Source organism: Chlamydotis macqueenii, chromosome 11 (genome assembly GCF_036417535.1).
Source record: "Chlamydotis macqueenii isolate bChlMac1 chromosome 11, bChlMac1.mat, whole genome shotgun sequence".
NCBI classification, from domain to species: domain Eukaryota; kingdom Metazoa; phylum Chordata; class Aves; order Otidiformes; family Otididae; genus Chlamydotis; species Chlamydotis macqueenii.
The window spans coordinates 3,488,980-3,502,781 of NC_141566.1; the positions used below are offsets into that span (position 1 = coordinate 3,488,980).

Below are 13,802 nucleotides of genomic sequence, written 5' to 3' on the forward strand. Positions count from 1 at the left end.
CGTCTATCTCTGTACGTCATTCATAGGTAAAAGGACTGGGTCAGATTGTTGCTTTGTAAATTTAAGTAAGCATTTTTTTCCTCGCTGTTCCAAATGATCTGCAAGGATATTTGAATCCAGTCCTATCTTTTAGTGCTCAATGAGTTTACATTCCATCTGCATGTTCCCTACCAGTCTATGTCCAAAGCTGTTCACACTATTCATTATGGCACTGCCAGGCCCTGGCATTTCTTCAGCTTTCTTTGGAGGAAAACAAACGAAAAAGCTTTGGAAGAACTGGTCTGTGTTTTGAGAAAGCAAACCCAACATGAATATGAAAGGAAATGATATTATGAATTTGAGTCTGTTAGAACAATGTCCATTTGACTCACAAACTTTACACTGCATTTTAATTACTGGGTGATACTGGGAAGGCTGAAACACATGAACATGTTTGTATTCAGCTCAGTTAATGTCATGGAGAACAAAGGAAGAGAGGTAGAGTGTCTTAACATTTTTTTTTCTCTCCTGCTGCTCATTTCCTGCTGATGCTTATTTTTATTTTAAATCTTTGTTAAATTTTATCTTTATTTTCTTTCCTCTTTTAAAAATTCTCTTTCTGATATCTGGAATGCAACTATTCACTGTATGGTTTTTAATGTCAGAAACCAATAGTTCCAGCAGGTGATGAAACATCTGTATACTTCTGAAACTCCACTGCGTAAATCTGCCATTCAAGTGGAAAAAAAAAGCGGTTTAAGGTTTTCCTTCCTTACTGGGAGAAATGTCTGAGCATTTCCAAACGACTGATTATTTCTGTATGTGCCCTGCGGGCTCTTTGTGCTTGTGCCACTTGACTTTGTTGATTCAACTCTTTTCACAAGCAAGGAATTTAAGGGCAGAGAGACAGGTCAGCAAATACAGGCTCCAGGACACACTCTGGTACGTGTCTCTTTGGGTTTTTGTCTGTCCTTATTGTGGCTTTTACCATTTTATGCAAGGGCTTTTAAAGGGATGAGAGTCTTTCCTGACAGCAGTAGGTTTTTGTAAGGTCAGTATTATTGAGGGTGTTGCACACATGTTGCCTGTTGTGTCAACAGCCAGTGGGTCCCAGCCAGTCAGTCTGAATTGCGTGACACTCTCCAGGTGCTCTGTGCTGCTGTTGATGGTTGTGCATTATGTTGTAGGGCTCAATAGGCAGGCAAAGATTCTTTCCACCACCTTTTGCCAAACATAACATGTTTCACAAGCGCAGAGCCCCCTTTGCTTTGGAGTCTCTAAATCGTAGGAATCCTGCTGTGCATTTCCACATCTGTGAACTGCTGGACGTTCTCGGTGCTCTCTGGAGACGTGGTGATTGGGGAAACAACATGCTTCAGGCGCAAAAGCATGGAGAAAAGCAATATGAGAAGGATAGCCAGAAGGGTTAGGAACAATCCCACATACACGTAGAGGCTGGAATATTTATCTACTGTTGTGTCTACTTCTGTAGCCAGAGTTGGAAAGTGGACACGGCCAGTCAGGTTTCCATGGAATTTGAAATAAATCTCAGTCATTGCTCTCTGTCAGTTTTGGTCCATTCTCCCTATTTACCTTCAGGTTTCCTGTCTTCCCTCACCAGACTCACAAAGGAGGTCAAAAGAGGAAACTTAGGACAGATGGCACGATGGCTTTACCAAGAAATGCTCCATCCTCTTGATCTCAAGACTGCTGGTTCACAGTTAAGCAGACTGCATGAAACAGGCCTTTGCAAATCATTTTACAAATTGCTAATACGATGTCAAGAAGTATTAGACTTATGTTTTACACTGCTTTCTGGCTTTTATTTTGTCCTGAAAATGCTTTGGTCCTTCTTTTGGTAGGTCACCTCCTTTGGTAGGTGAAAAGCTTTGGTCCTTCTCTCAAACTGAGCTGCAAAGTTTGCACAGCTTTGGTCTTTGCAAGTGTTGTTTTCCCAACAAACTGAGTCAGATTTCTGCCAGCTTCTCCCACAGCAGGTGGTTTATCCTTGTATGAGCTGAGGAAGGTTTGTTTTCTGCTTTGGCAGACTGGTAGAAGATCTCTTCTCTCCTAATCCAGGGCTATTGACACTTGCTTAAAGAGTATGGAGTTTTAAGTTTCTCATTAGTAGCAGTGAAAAAGTCAGCTTTCTAAAAGGAAAAATACGAGAGAGAGAGAGAAATGAAACCAGGTACCAAAATAGCTTAGCCTATGTGTGGTATCTTTAGAACAAATGGATAAGAAAACCCTTGTCATGCTCCTGTGAGACACCTTGAGACCAGGAGAAGCAACCAACACCTTTGGAGCCAGTTATTCTGGCAGAAAGTTTGGAGCTGATGCAGAAGCATGGGATTTGTAAGTGAAGGCTGTGTTGCAGCCAGGCACTTTTGCTCTCAATTATAGAGCAGTAACTCTGTGGTTTTCACTCTTCAAACCTATAAATGGAAATTCTTCCCACATGAAGAATGTCCTTATGTTACACAGCAGGTGGGAAATAGAGGGTTAGAAGGCTACTGGCCATATTAAACCTCTGGTTTTATAATATGATTTCTGTTTATAATAATACAATCAATCTGGAATCTGACACTTGTGTGAGTTAGAAGTGCAGTGCAATGTCTTTGCCCATCTCATCTGCTGTCTTACTGAGAGCAAAAGCCAGAGCTAGTTTCTCTCCTTAAAGAGCAGAGAGCCTAATGGCTTTACATACTTCATAAAATTAGACTGCAGAATGCTAAGGACATTAGTTTGAAGTTCAATAATTAACTACAAACCAAGATGTTGAATTAACAAAGCTCCTGGGCATTTATTGATAAAAGGAGCAGATTAATAGTAAAAAGTATTAGCTACGGGGAGTTGGCACGGCTTTCTTTTTTTTTTCAGTCTCAAATATAGAATTGTCAGGAGCAATCAACTATTCAGACTATTGAAAGCTGTGAAATTAACTACATGTTTTCCAGAAATAATTCGGTAGCTCCAGGCAACCCCAAAGATTTTTCCTTTTCAATCTAGCAATTATCTCATTGAGTACATCTTCTTGGATATTAGTAGATTTAGCTTTGCACACTCCCCTTTAAGGAATAGAAACTTGAAGACTGTAGAGACCAAGGTTGTGTGAAAATAAGTGGTACACAAAGATTCTGAAAAAAACTGTGTATAAAGCATGTCAGCACTTTAACTTTGTATGACTCAGATTACAGGAGGCAAGTCCATGAACAGACATAGTAAGTAGAAGTTTGTTATAGAGCAGAGCAGCATAACTAGAGCTCACTTTCCCTGTCATGTAAGTTGTTGATGGATGCTTAGTCATTCTTCTCTGGCTGGACAATGCTCCCATTTCTGAGAGGTGCCAAGCACCATTAGAGTTCACTCATGCTCAGTGGGTACAGACTGATTCCAAGCAGACACTTCTTTATCAGTTTGTGGCTGGTTTTAAGCAAGGATTAAAAAAACCCCAAACCCAACATATTTCATTTAATAAAAATCAGGAACTAAAACAGAAGCCTCATACAAAACAACAGAAAGGTTTCTTCTCAGAGCGTGTCACTGAGATGGGAAATTCCTGAGCCAAAACTTCATGGGTGCTGAAATTACCATCCTCCCACTGCAGCTCTCAGCGTTCGGAGAGCTTCAGGATCGGGAAGTTTTTATGAAGCCTGCATGGCCCCACTCTGCACCTTCGTAGGTCACAGAAGGGCAGAGAGAGAGATAGACTTTCCCCCAGATAGTGCAGACAGTACAAATTGATCTTACAACTGCAGTAAATGTCTTGCCTTGCCTATTCGCTTCCTTTTACTCCCAGATTCAGTTTTAAGTGCCACTTGCCAGCAAGGCATTTCTGAAAGTGCAAGCAACTTTTCTGAGTTCACTTTTGCTTTTCCACCCGATACCCTAACTACTACAAAGAGGTAAGTGAGACAAAATAGAACAATTACTTGTGCAGTATCTCCAAGGCTGTTATTTTAAACTGCACTGAATTGGCTGGCAAGCACAGAAAGGTTTGGTTTTGGATGCAGACAGTACCAGGTGTATTCTATCTCAGTGACCTTTAGAGAAAAACATCAGCATTGAAGAAATGCAAACAAAGCATTAAAGTATCAATTCCGTCCGCGGCTTGCATTTTCTCCAGGGAGCATCAGAGGGAGAGGAAAGGAGGGGTATCTCTTCTTTCAGTGGCGGATCATATTTTTTTATTCTCGTGCTGAAGTGCAAGGCAGTATGTCAGTTTCTCAGCTGCGGTAGTGCATAGGAAGAGAATAGAATAAAGCATAGTTACCTTTCAGAGCAGGCAGGCATGTTGGGACTAGGCACTAGAGCAGCTGGTTCAGACCGTGAGCTTGCTGGTGATTTATCTAGGAACATCGCCTCCCAGGTAGTGGGATTTGTGCAGTAAAGATTTACTGTCTTACTGCTGGAGTCAGGATGTTGTATTCTCAGCAACAGATATGCCAAGTGCACTTTCTTCTCCTCTGCTCTTGAATTCACATGGTTCGCTGGCAGGGATGGCTCTTACTCCCGGCCTTGAGACGTCAACGGACAGTCCAACTGAACAGGATCATGGCTGATGCCCTTCCTTTGCAGGCAATAGAAGAAGGGGACAAGGAGCCTTCTCTTCATGAGCTTCACTGCTTGGATGGAAACAGCCGGTCCTCTCCCTCAGCAGCAGTCAGAGCAGAGAGGATCGGTAGAGCTCTGGCACTGCTACTTCTCGGCAGCAGGCAAGGAGGGAAGGGAGGGAGGCTGTGAGCTCAGCTCACAGCAAAGTTTGTGCAAGGTTCGTCTTAACCCTTTCGTGCTTGCAAGTGGTAAACAAGGCTGAGCTGCCTGCTAATTGTGGAGTAAGACACGAGCCAGGAGGACAAGTTATCAGTTTCTCTCTCTAATTTTCTGGGAGGTGCAAAGGTGTTTTTGTTTTGTGCCTCTTGGGAAGGGTTACCTGGTGAGGACTCCCAGCTGGGTTCCTGTCTGGAACTATAGACAAGTGTCACTTTTCAGCTGAGACCCTCAGGATAGTCCCCAGGCTTTGCTCTTTGCCATTGGAGCTTTTGATGTATTCTTGTTACTGTGCTTACTGTTTGGTGGTCAGGAAGGGCTGTGTGGCTGGTTTAGTTTACAGGTTCTCTCAAACAAGATTTCCTTTGCTTTATGCTGAGTGGCTCAGTCTACTGGGGAGAGATGACAGTTTGTGATACATTGCAGCAAGCCCCAAAGTTTCACCAGCAGTGGAGCACAGCTGGAGGTGACCAGCACACAGTCGGAGTAGCTGCAGTTTGCAGCTCTAAGCACTGAGCTGTGAACAGCTGCATGCAGCTGCATTTCACATGTCCATGTCCCTTGTGAACCTGACCCAGAGGCCCACACTGGCCACTTGGCTTGTGGTAGTTCCCAGTGCCTACAGGTTGTTTTTCATGGTCACTTAGGGCACTGGGAGCAAGGATCCCTACAAGGGTTTGGGAGAAACAAGTTCATTCTCTCTCTGCAGCTTCCTGTGTGACAAATAGAGAAATTTAATTTCAGAACTGGCTCCTCAGAATAGCTCTCCCTCTCTGGTCCCCCATGGCCACAGCCTGAGCAGAGGAGCCAAAGGGTAATGAAACCCAGAGCTGCACAACTCTTTCATCCTCCTGGGTTGGATGGCTGTATTATAAATCCATCTCTCTAAGGGCTCTTCAATCTCTGGAGCTCACGAGCACAGCGCATTATTGCAAGGCAGCAGTATTTAGATAAATAAAATGTAGTCGCTGGAAAAAAAACAATTCTTCCACACTTGTGTCGTGGGATGAACCCTCTGAAAAGCAAGACTTACAAGGCAGCTTTGATTGCTGATTTTATTTCACATTTCCTTTGTTGTAATATCATATGCAGTGCCCAGTATTGCAGTCTATGCCACGATTCCCTGCTAGGCGGATAGGAATGAAAATACAGTTATAAACCAGAAGGAAGGCTATGTGTATTTTTCCCTGGAATCTGTACAATTACTGCTTTACCAACAAACTACCTGACAGCACCTCCAAACTCTGCGTACGTGTCCACTTATTTAAGAAGAAACAAGTGAGAGCTCTATTTAACCAGGAATTATGTTGCTGGTTGAGTTGTGAGACCCAGAAGAGACAGACGTGTGTTGAAATTCTGAGACCCTGCTTTCTGTATAATGCTAATGAGCAGTGCTGAAATGAAAGGCTCTCTCTCCCTGGCCATGCTATCCAGCTTTTCTGCTCAGATTTTTTTCCCTTTGTTGATTTTGCAGTAAATTATCTCTTCCTTTTGTAGGACCAAGCTGCTGTTTGCTGGATGGGTATGCTTAGATTTCTTGTTTCCTTTGTAGCAGGGTATAATAAAGACAGATGAATTTCAGATAATGCCACAATTTATACCAGCTGAGGCTGATGGATGCTTGACTGACTGCTAAATTCCTGAATTGTTGAGATGTATGGAAGGCTTTCTCTCTATGTAAATTTTTGGGCCAATCAATGACAAATTTGTGCTATGTAAAATGAAGGTGTACAAATTCCCTTGAAACTACACAGAGATATGAACCCACTGAAAGTAATTTTTCAAGCAGCCATTAAGAATTTGGGGGCAAAAGACCAGGAAGCTTGTTAGGTTGTTTCATTTGCATTATTTCTCCTATGTCTTAAGCTTTGTATCGGGTCATTTTACACATCTTTCTCATAATGGTCCCACACTAGTCTTAGAGTGAAATTTGGATTTAACAAAGAGCAAATAAGATCCCTGAATGACTGTTAGTGAGTATAATCTGTATGTTCCTAGAGGGATTCTTCTGTTACCCCAGTTCATGAATCCTATGAACAGAGTGAATGCATACTTTGAGTTTTTAAAAATTACTTCCAGTGCCGCTGCAGTGAATGGAGAAAGAACTGTGCACTCCTCTCCCCCGTGTCCCTTTCATAGCAGACACATCCCAGAATGGTTTATTCAGGCCCTCAGCTGTAAAGACCTTCCATCATTTGGGGCTGTTTGTGTGTGGGAGGGCCAGGGCCAAGGAGAGGTTTTTCTGGCTTATATAGATGCTGTATATTGAACTCTGGAAAGAGGAAGGTTCCTGTGCACGCGTCAAAGATGAGAGAAAACTGAAGCAGTGCCTCAGTTTTCGGTATTAAAGGCAGAAAGTGTGTTAAATTAGACCAGACTTTTAACTCAGAGCTGTGACATCTGAAGTGTATTCCATGTTTGGACATACTTTCCACCTCTTCTTTAGAGGTTACAGTTAATACCAACTCCCCATTTCTCCATTACCATCCTTCGCTTTCCTCCTGTTAAAACAGTTTCTCTGCTTTGCCTACATGGTTAATCTCTGCCTCAATGAGAGTGTGGCTGACTGAGCTGTTGTGCTGAGCCGAGGCAGCTTGGCTTGCCTGGAGTTTCACTAGCTTTCATAGCACTTAGGGGGAGTTCACCCACTTCTCCCCTGAGAGCACTGCTAGAAGTCTTCACCAGATGGCTTAGAAATCAGCTCAGCACTGTGAACTTCTAGTAGTATTCATTATTTATGGCAATAATAACCATACTTAGCACTTCTGTGTTTTCAAGACACATCACAGTTACACAGTCCCTCAGCGAGAGTCAGACAGCGTTGAAAAGGACTGCTAAGCGTCTGATTTTTAACAGCTTTTGCGGCTGTTTCAGGCTTTGTAGCTGTGCAGTGTAGCTACCCATGAGACACCTCCTTGAAGAGATGCCCAGCCTCTCTCTAGCCTTAGAGGGCACAAGGTCCAACTCCCGAGGTGCCCAACTGGTATTAGCCATATTACATGGAAAAAGACCTGTCCTTTAGCTTTCCTCCCTTCCCCACCCCTGCCCTGGCCATCCTCAGAGGAGCTAGGAAGCCCCTTGCTGCCATGAAGAGAGCTGGATAACTGGAAGTGCCTGAGGTGGTTGCCTGGGGGTTTGTTCTTCCAAAGTTCAGGATGGTTCCTAGTCTCCACGTAGAACGGTACAAGTGCTGCAGACAAGACGGTAAGTAACTATGGAAGAGACGCTGAAGCAGCTGACAGCACTTAGTGCTGCTTGTCTTGGCAGAGTGGCATCTGTTGTAAATATTATTTTCTTTTAATATATTTTGTCTTTATAGCCACGGTCCTGAGTGGGAGATGATCTATACCACAAACATGCTTGTGGAACACATAAAAAAATCATGTTTCAGTGGGTGTTGAATCAAGAATCTCTAATGAATATTTGGACTTTTAAATATTTATTGCTGATTCAGATTTGTGTGAAATAATTACCACCAACTTTAAGGGAGAAATACTACAGTCCATGGGATAGCAACCTTGAAAGCAAAGAAAGTTGCCTGGAGCTTGTTTCTTGTTTAGGTCACTAAGGGCCCCAAGAAAATCTACTGACTTTTCTCTGTCTTACTTCTTTTTCATGAAAAGGGAAACATTATTATTACCTTGCCCCCCATAAACAATCTGTGAATACTAACTGCTACACAAATACGTGTGGTCATGTGCCCACTGCTCAGCAGAGCCGGGTGCCTTTCCCACTGTGCGTTCCCACACAATCTTGTTTTGTCCAGTACAGTGCGTTTGAAAATGCTCATGTGTTTGGACTAAAAGAGTTTCATTGCTTTGAAAGGCTTTGGGCTGTTTTGACAATTTGGCTTTGTTTTGAACTTCCTTCATAAAAAATAGTGCAGTGCTTCAGCTTATTTACAGAAACTTTCTCCCACAGATAACTTAAGAAATTCAGCCTAGTCGCATGTTACTGCTAATTTTTAGGAACATTTCTAATTTGATTTACTGTTGTCAGTGAAGGGCTACATTGTCCTTCACAGAATTCTGTCTAGAACAGTCCCCAGCTTCATTTTTGTGAGTGAGCTTGTAAAGAAGGCATGCCAGGTCCCCAAAATAGTGTTAACACCACTCAGATAAGAGAATTCCAGTGCTCTAGGTAAGCTGATACGAGCTAGGTCAGGTAGGGCCAGCTGGCAGTGCTGGGGTCATATGGACACTCCTTGGAGCAAGGTGTATCTAAAAAGCAGGTTCCACCTGGATCCAAGCTCCAAGTACATGTCAGCCACCCTCCATCAAGGTCCCACACAGGTCCTTGTGGGCCTTGCCAAAAATTAGTTGAACAATGAGTCAGGGATAGAACTTAAAACAGATCCCATGTTCTCCAGCCCATGGTCTGGAATATTATTATTTCCTCTGAAGTAGGACAGTTATGCAGCAGTGCCTATTTTGGGGGAGTTCAGCACAATTTCTAGACCCAAGAGCTTCAGGTAAATGTGGAGAAGCTCTCAGATGTGCTGCTATTCTGGTTTTGGCTGGCCAGTTGCTAAGATACAACCTGAGAGGTGCTCGCATGACAGGGAGCCGCTCTGTTTTAGTCACTTAAAATGGGTGCTTGTTTTTAACACTCACAATCAAGCTTGTCTTACAGCCCATCTGCACTGCTTACCAGATGATCTTAACGTGACTGATGACAATGCACAATAAGTACTAACAACTGGGCCTTATTTTAGTAACAAGATAGCAGACTGGCTTCCAGGAGCCTAGGCTCTTTCTCTGCATGATCTGCGGGGACAGTGCAGCACTTGCTGGGAATTGGATCACTCATGGAATTTTCTTCTTCCTGTCTGTATGGCAGGGCTGGTGCCCCAGGGGAGACTTGGCATGGACCTCAGTATCAAAACCAACACCTGAAGTGCGTACATGTGTGAAATGTGCATGTTTTATGTTTTGGTGCTCTATCTGTTTTTTTTTTTTTTTCTGAAACTCTGGACTTTCTCAACAGAGCCTGAAAGTCTACCTGTTCATTTTTTATTCCCACCTTATTTCCCCGCTGTCTGGCTCCATGCTCTGGCTGTGGACATCATGACCTTCAGTGTCAGTTCATATTGGTCCATGGGCAAGTGGGTGAGTCACCCTCAAGCCACTGGACATGCTATCTCCTCAAAGCCCATCTCAGCCCACCCAGAGCTGGGCCTATGTGTGCAAAGAGCCCTTTGACTCCTGTGGGCTTCACAGATTTCTGCCTGCAGCAACAGCTTGTAGGGTTAAGGCTTAGATGTGATTCCCTGAAAGGTGTTTTTCACAACACAGATGATGTGAGGAAGGTCTCAGATACAATCACACATGTTAAAACATGTGCCTCTCCTCGTGTCGCAGTCAAAGGTACCACCTGAACTTGCCAGGCAGCACTGATTACAATGCTGATCAGTAAAAGGCTTTTTCTTCAGAGTTCAGATCCTGAGCAGAACCGTCCTAAAGCTGGAGTTCACTGTTATGCAGGAAGGTATTTCAGTCTGAGCCCAGAGCTCATAGACTCAAGTATTCACTAACTCACTACTGGCAGGGACCATAACTTCCAGAATCTTTGAAACATGAGCAGATATTCCCTGAATTCTGACCAAATGCTCTCAGCCAGACCATAAAGTTGAATGCACAGTGGGTAGAGTATGGGGAATACTAGCTGCAAAACAGTTAAACCCTTCTCTGAAGTCTCCAATGTCGCATTATTTGCATGATTCACAGTTAACAGATGGGCTCATGCTATATTGAGGGGGGATCAGTTCTTCAACTGCTATCATTAAATAATAATCATGACAGTTTATATTGAGAGGAAAACAATTTTGTGATGACCTCATTACATCACTTTTTATTTCTTTGGTTTGTTTGTTTTAATTCCATTCTTCAAGAAGAAAATCCCTTTTCTCAGTTCTCATTTACAAAATATGCAGCTGAGAGAACTTTGCCCACCCACACACTTCAGCATTTCAGATATCAGCATTTTCATCCAGGGTTGGATGAACTCTTTCTAAACCCATTTGGAGGAAGCATGGTTGAACTCTTTACAGCAGGAGAGTGAAAAGCATTCATAGATACAAACACTGCCATCTTTGCTCTGCCACTGGTTTTCATGGCAATTTTGAAGAAACCCTCCCTTTGGATGTATCTGTTCTATACAGGAGAGCGCAGCACAGGAATCCTGAGCTGCTGCCAATTGTACTAAAAGAGTTTTAGTTTAAGCTAAAAAAATTCTTCAAGTGATACAAAAGCCCATGCTGCTGTACCTGACTAGCATCTTTCAAGGGTTCAGATTATCCTGCATCTGTGTGCTTCAGAGCTTCTGACACCTCCTCCGAATGGCCTTGCTCAGGCAAGGTACTTGATGTACATGGATCTGAAAGAGTGTGTTGAATCAGTGCTGCTCAGCCCCATCATCTTTGGGTGGCTGTCTGTGGTTCCCTGTACAACATGGGAAAATTCATCTTGCAGATAAGATATTCCTGATGGCCTCTGTTTGCATGGGGATTCTGGTGCAGAGGGACATAGCGCCTCCTGGGACAAATATCAACATCGCAGATGTGACTGGGAATAAGCCCTCATTTGTATTTAACCTGTGGGTGGGTATGGAAACCCATTGGTGCTTATCACTGAAACAGTCAGGGACATCAGAGTGGGAAAAATAGCTGCGATTTCTTCCTTTGCATCATAAAACAGCCATTCAGGTATTTCTCTTTAATCCACTTCCTAGGAATGACTCTTCCCAATAGCAAGGATCCCTCTTTTGCCGTGACTCCCTAAGCACTGCTCTTGCTTCTGCCTCAGCATTTGTGCCTTAACATCTGCCATTTACTGCCAAAGAGCCCTGTAGTTCCGAGCTGTGACATAGACCTCATCCATTGCCCTGACCCTGTGCAATGGTGTCCCACTACATTCTACTGCAGTGAGGGAGCGGGAAGAGAGTTATGTCCCATACACCAATTTTGAAATCCTTTGTAATTCATTGGATGAAAATATGCTACACATTGTCACTTATCTCAGGTACAATAATAGGAACCAACATTACTAGTGAATTCCAGGTAGAGATGGGTCTTGAGCCCTAGTTCCAAACTTTAGTCCCCAGTTGGTGCTTGTAGAGTGCTGAAGAGAAGAACAGACAGAACAAAGATAAATGAAGAACTGTCTGTGTTTGAGTTCCCACTCTGTTTCACTGGAGACTTCTTTATACAACAAATTTCAGCATCTCCTGCTTTCCACCAACAGTGGAGACAGGATGTCAGCCTAGACAGGCTCTCAGTCTGTCTCATGACAGCAGTTGCTATACATTTATGGTAAAGCCAGGGGTATTTCCATTTGATGCCTTTGTTTGTCTAATAGCAGTCACAAGTTCCCTCTCCTCCAGCCTCTGGGTCAGTAACAAGCTGACTGGACAGTTCCACTTAATTATTGTTCATTTTTGGTGAAGCAAAGAATAAATGTCACTGTGTGACAGTGCTTAACTAATGTGCATGATTATTAATAGCCAGTTTTGGTCCCCCTCCCAGCCTATGTGCCACAAAGTACATTTCCCTTCTGTCTCCAAGATCAAGTTGTCTAGGAAGTCACTGTTCTGTGAAGAGACTGGACAAAAAGGTTATTGAACATCCCTTCCTTTTTATCAGAAGACTGATCTCTTTTTATTTTTAGCACATTATCAACAAAAGTTGCTTTATTGCTTCACTTTGCATAGATGAAGACATGTTTTCAATACAGACAAAGAGCTCTACCCAGAAAAATTCACCACATGGTTCTCCTGCATGACACACATGAAGTCCACTGCTTGGTCACCTGGTCCTTTTTTTTCCTCAGACCTCATATACACACACACCACACTCTGCCTTGCTCTACAAAACCTCGCTTAGTTCTCACTGAATGCAGGAGATTGTATCTTTTTATCCATGCCCCAGATAGACTTTGGCAGCTTCTCCCAGCTTCTTAACCCCCAGACTTCTCCAGTGCCTAGGCATCAACTCTGAACACTGACCATTTTGCCATATAGATTTTGTACTGAAATCAGGTGACGCTCTTTTGAAGAGAGAGAAGCTTATGTCCTGTGAAGCAGTAGTAAGCCTCCTTGCTGGGCAGTAGTGGCGAAATGAGATATGCATTGCTACACTCCCTGTTGTTATTTAAACAGCAGTTCCATGTACCCAGATTAAAGGACATTTAAACATTCTGCGCCAGGTCTACTCTCCATACACGCGACTCCCACTGGAGATGCAAAAGCATTTGACCCTTCCCAGGCAACGGCTTTAGGAATGTTAAGTCTCTGAATATCTGTTCAGTGCTAGTGCTGCCCTCTGTAAAGCTTTCAAATACTCCATTTCCACTTCTGGAAGAGAGAGTAATTTGTTATCTTACCTGCTAACGCCAACAAAATCCCTATTTCTGTTTCTTAGGATTTTAGTCCTGTGCAATTGGGAGGAGAAGGCACATTATCTGCTTCTGCATGCAGTTCATTATCAACATTTCTTCCTGCTTCAACTCTACTTCTTACGACAGGCTCAAAATAATAAAGAAAAAAAAAAAGAGTAGCAAATGTGGGAGCAATTCCATGAGCTGCTGGTCTCTTTTGTAAGTAACAGGAGCATATACAGTGTGTGTGTGTGTGATGTTCTGGGACTCTCAGCAGAGGTCAGTCCTGCAAAGATTATCCTGGGAATAAATGTAAGAGATTAGACCTGTAAGAGCTACTGCTTTAAAATCAGGAAATCTCAATTTCCATTAGCTTGGAGCAGACCCAAAATCCTCAGCTATAAAATTTTTACACCACTCTGCAGAAACTTGTGTGTGAACCCTACCAGAGTGCAGTGAGTGCTCTGCCCAGTTTAATGCAAACAGTTGAGTTAATCGTACAGATAACTGAAGAGATCATTCACATATTGCCCAGATGCAAAGTGTCTGTGTTGATGATTGAAGCTTGTGATGGCAATGCTCTGCTGGGCTGCACTACAGTCACTCCTTGGTGCAGCCATGCTTTCCCCAGGCACTTTTCCTCCTTTGTGTGCTCACTTCCCAGAGCTGGGCTCCTCAGAG

The 13,802-nt window shown here is 43.2% G+C and overlaps 1 protein-coding gene across 1 annotated transcript; it reads right to left on the reverse strand.

Moving 5' to 3' along the window:
* Positions 1-549: 549 nt before the first annotated feature.
* Positions 550-2,108, reverse strand: SERTM2 (serine rich and transmembrane domain containing 2). The gene has a single exon (XM_086756565.1). It carries the CDS (start codon positions 1,533-1,535, stop codon positions 1,257-1,259), a length of 279 nt encoding a protein of 92 aa, XP_086612691.1. The 5' UTR covers positions 1,536-2,108; the 3' UTR covers positions 550-1,256.
* Between the last annotated feature and the right edge of the window lie 11,694 nt (positions 2,109-13,802).

What these genes read in the sequence shown, in the direction of transcription:
- SERTM2 (XM_086756565.1), bottom strand. Translation starts at nt 1,535, where the DNA reads ATGACTGAGATTTATTTCAAATTCCATGGAAACCTGACTGGCCGTGTC.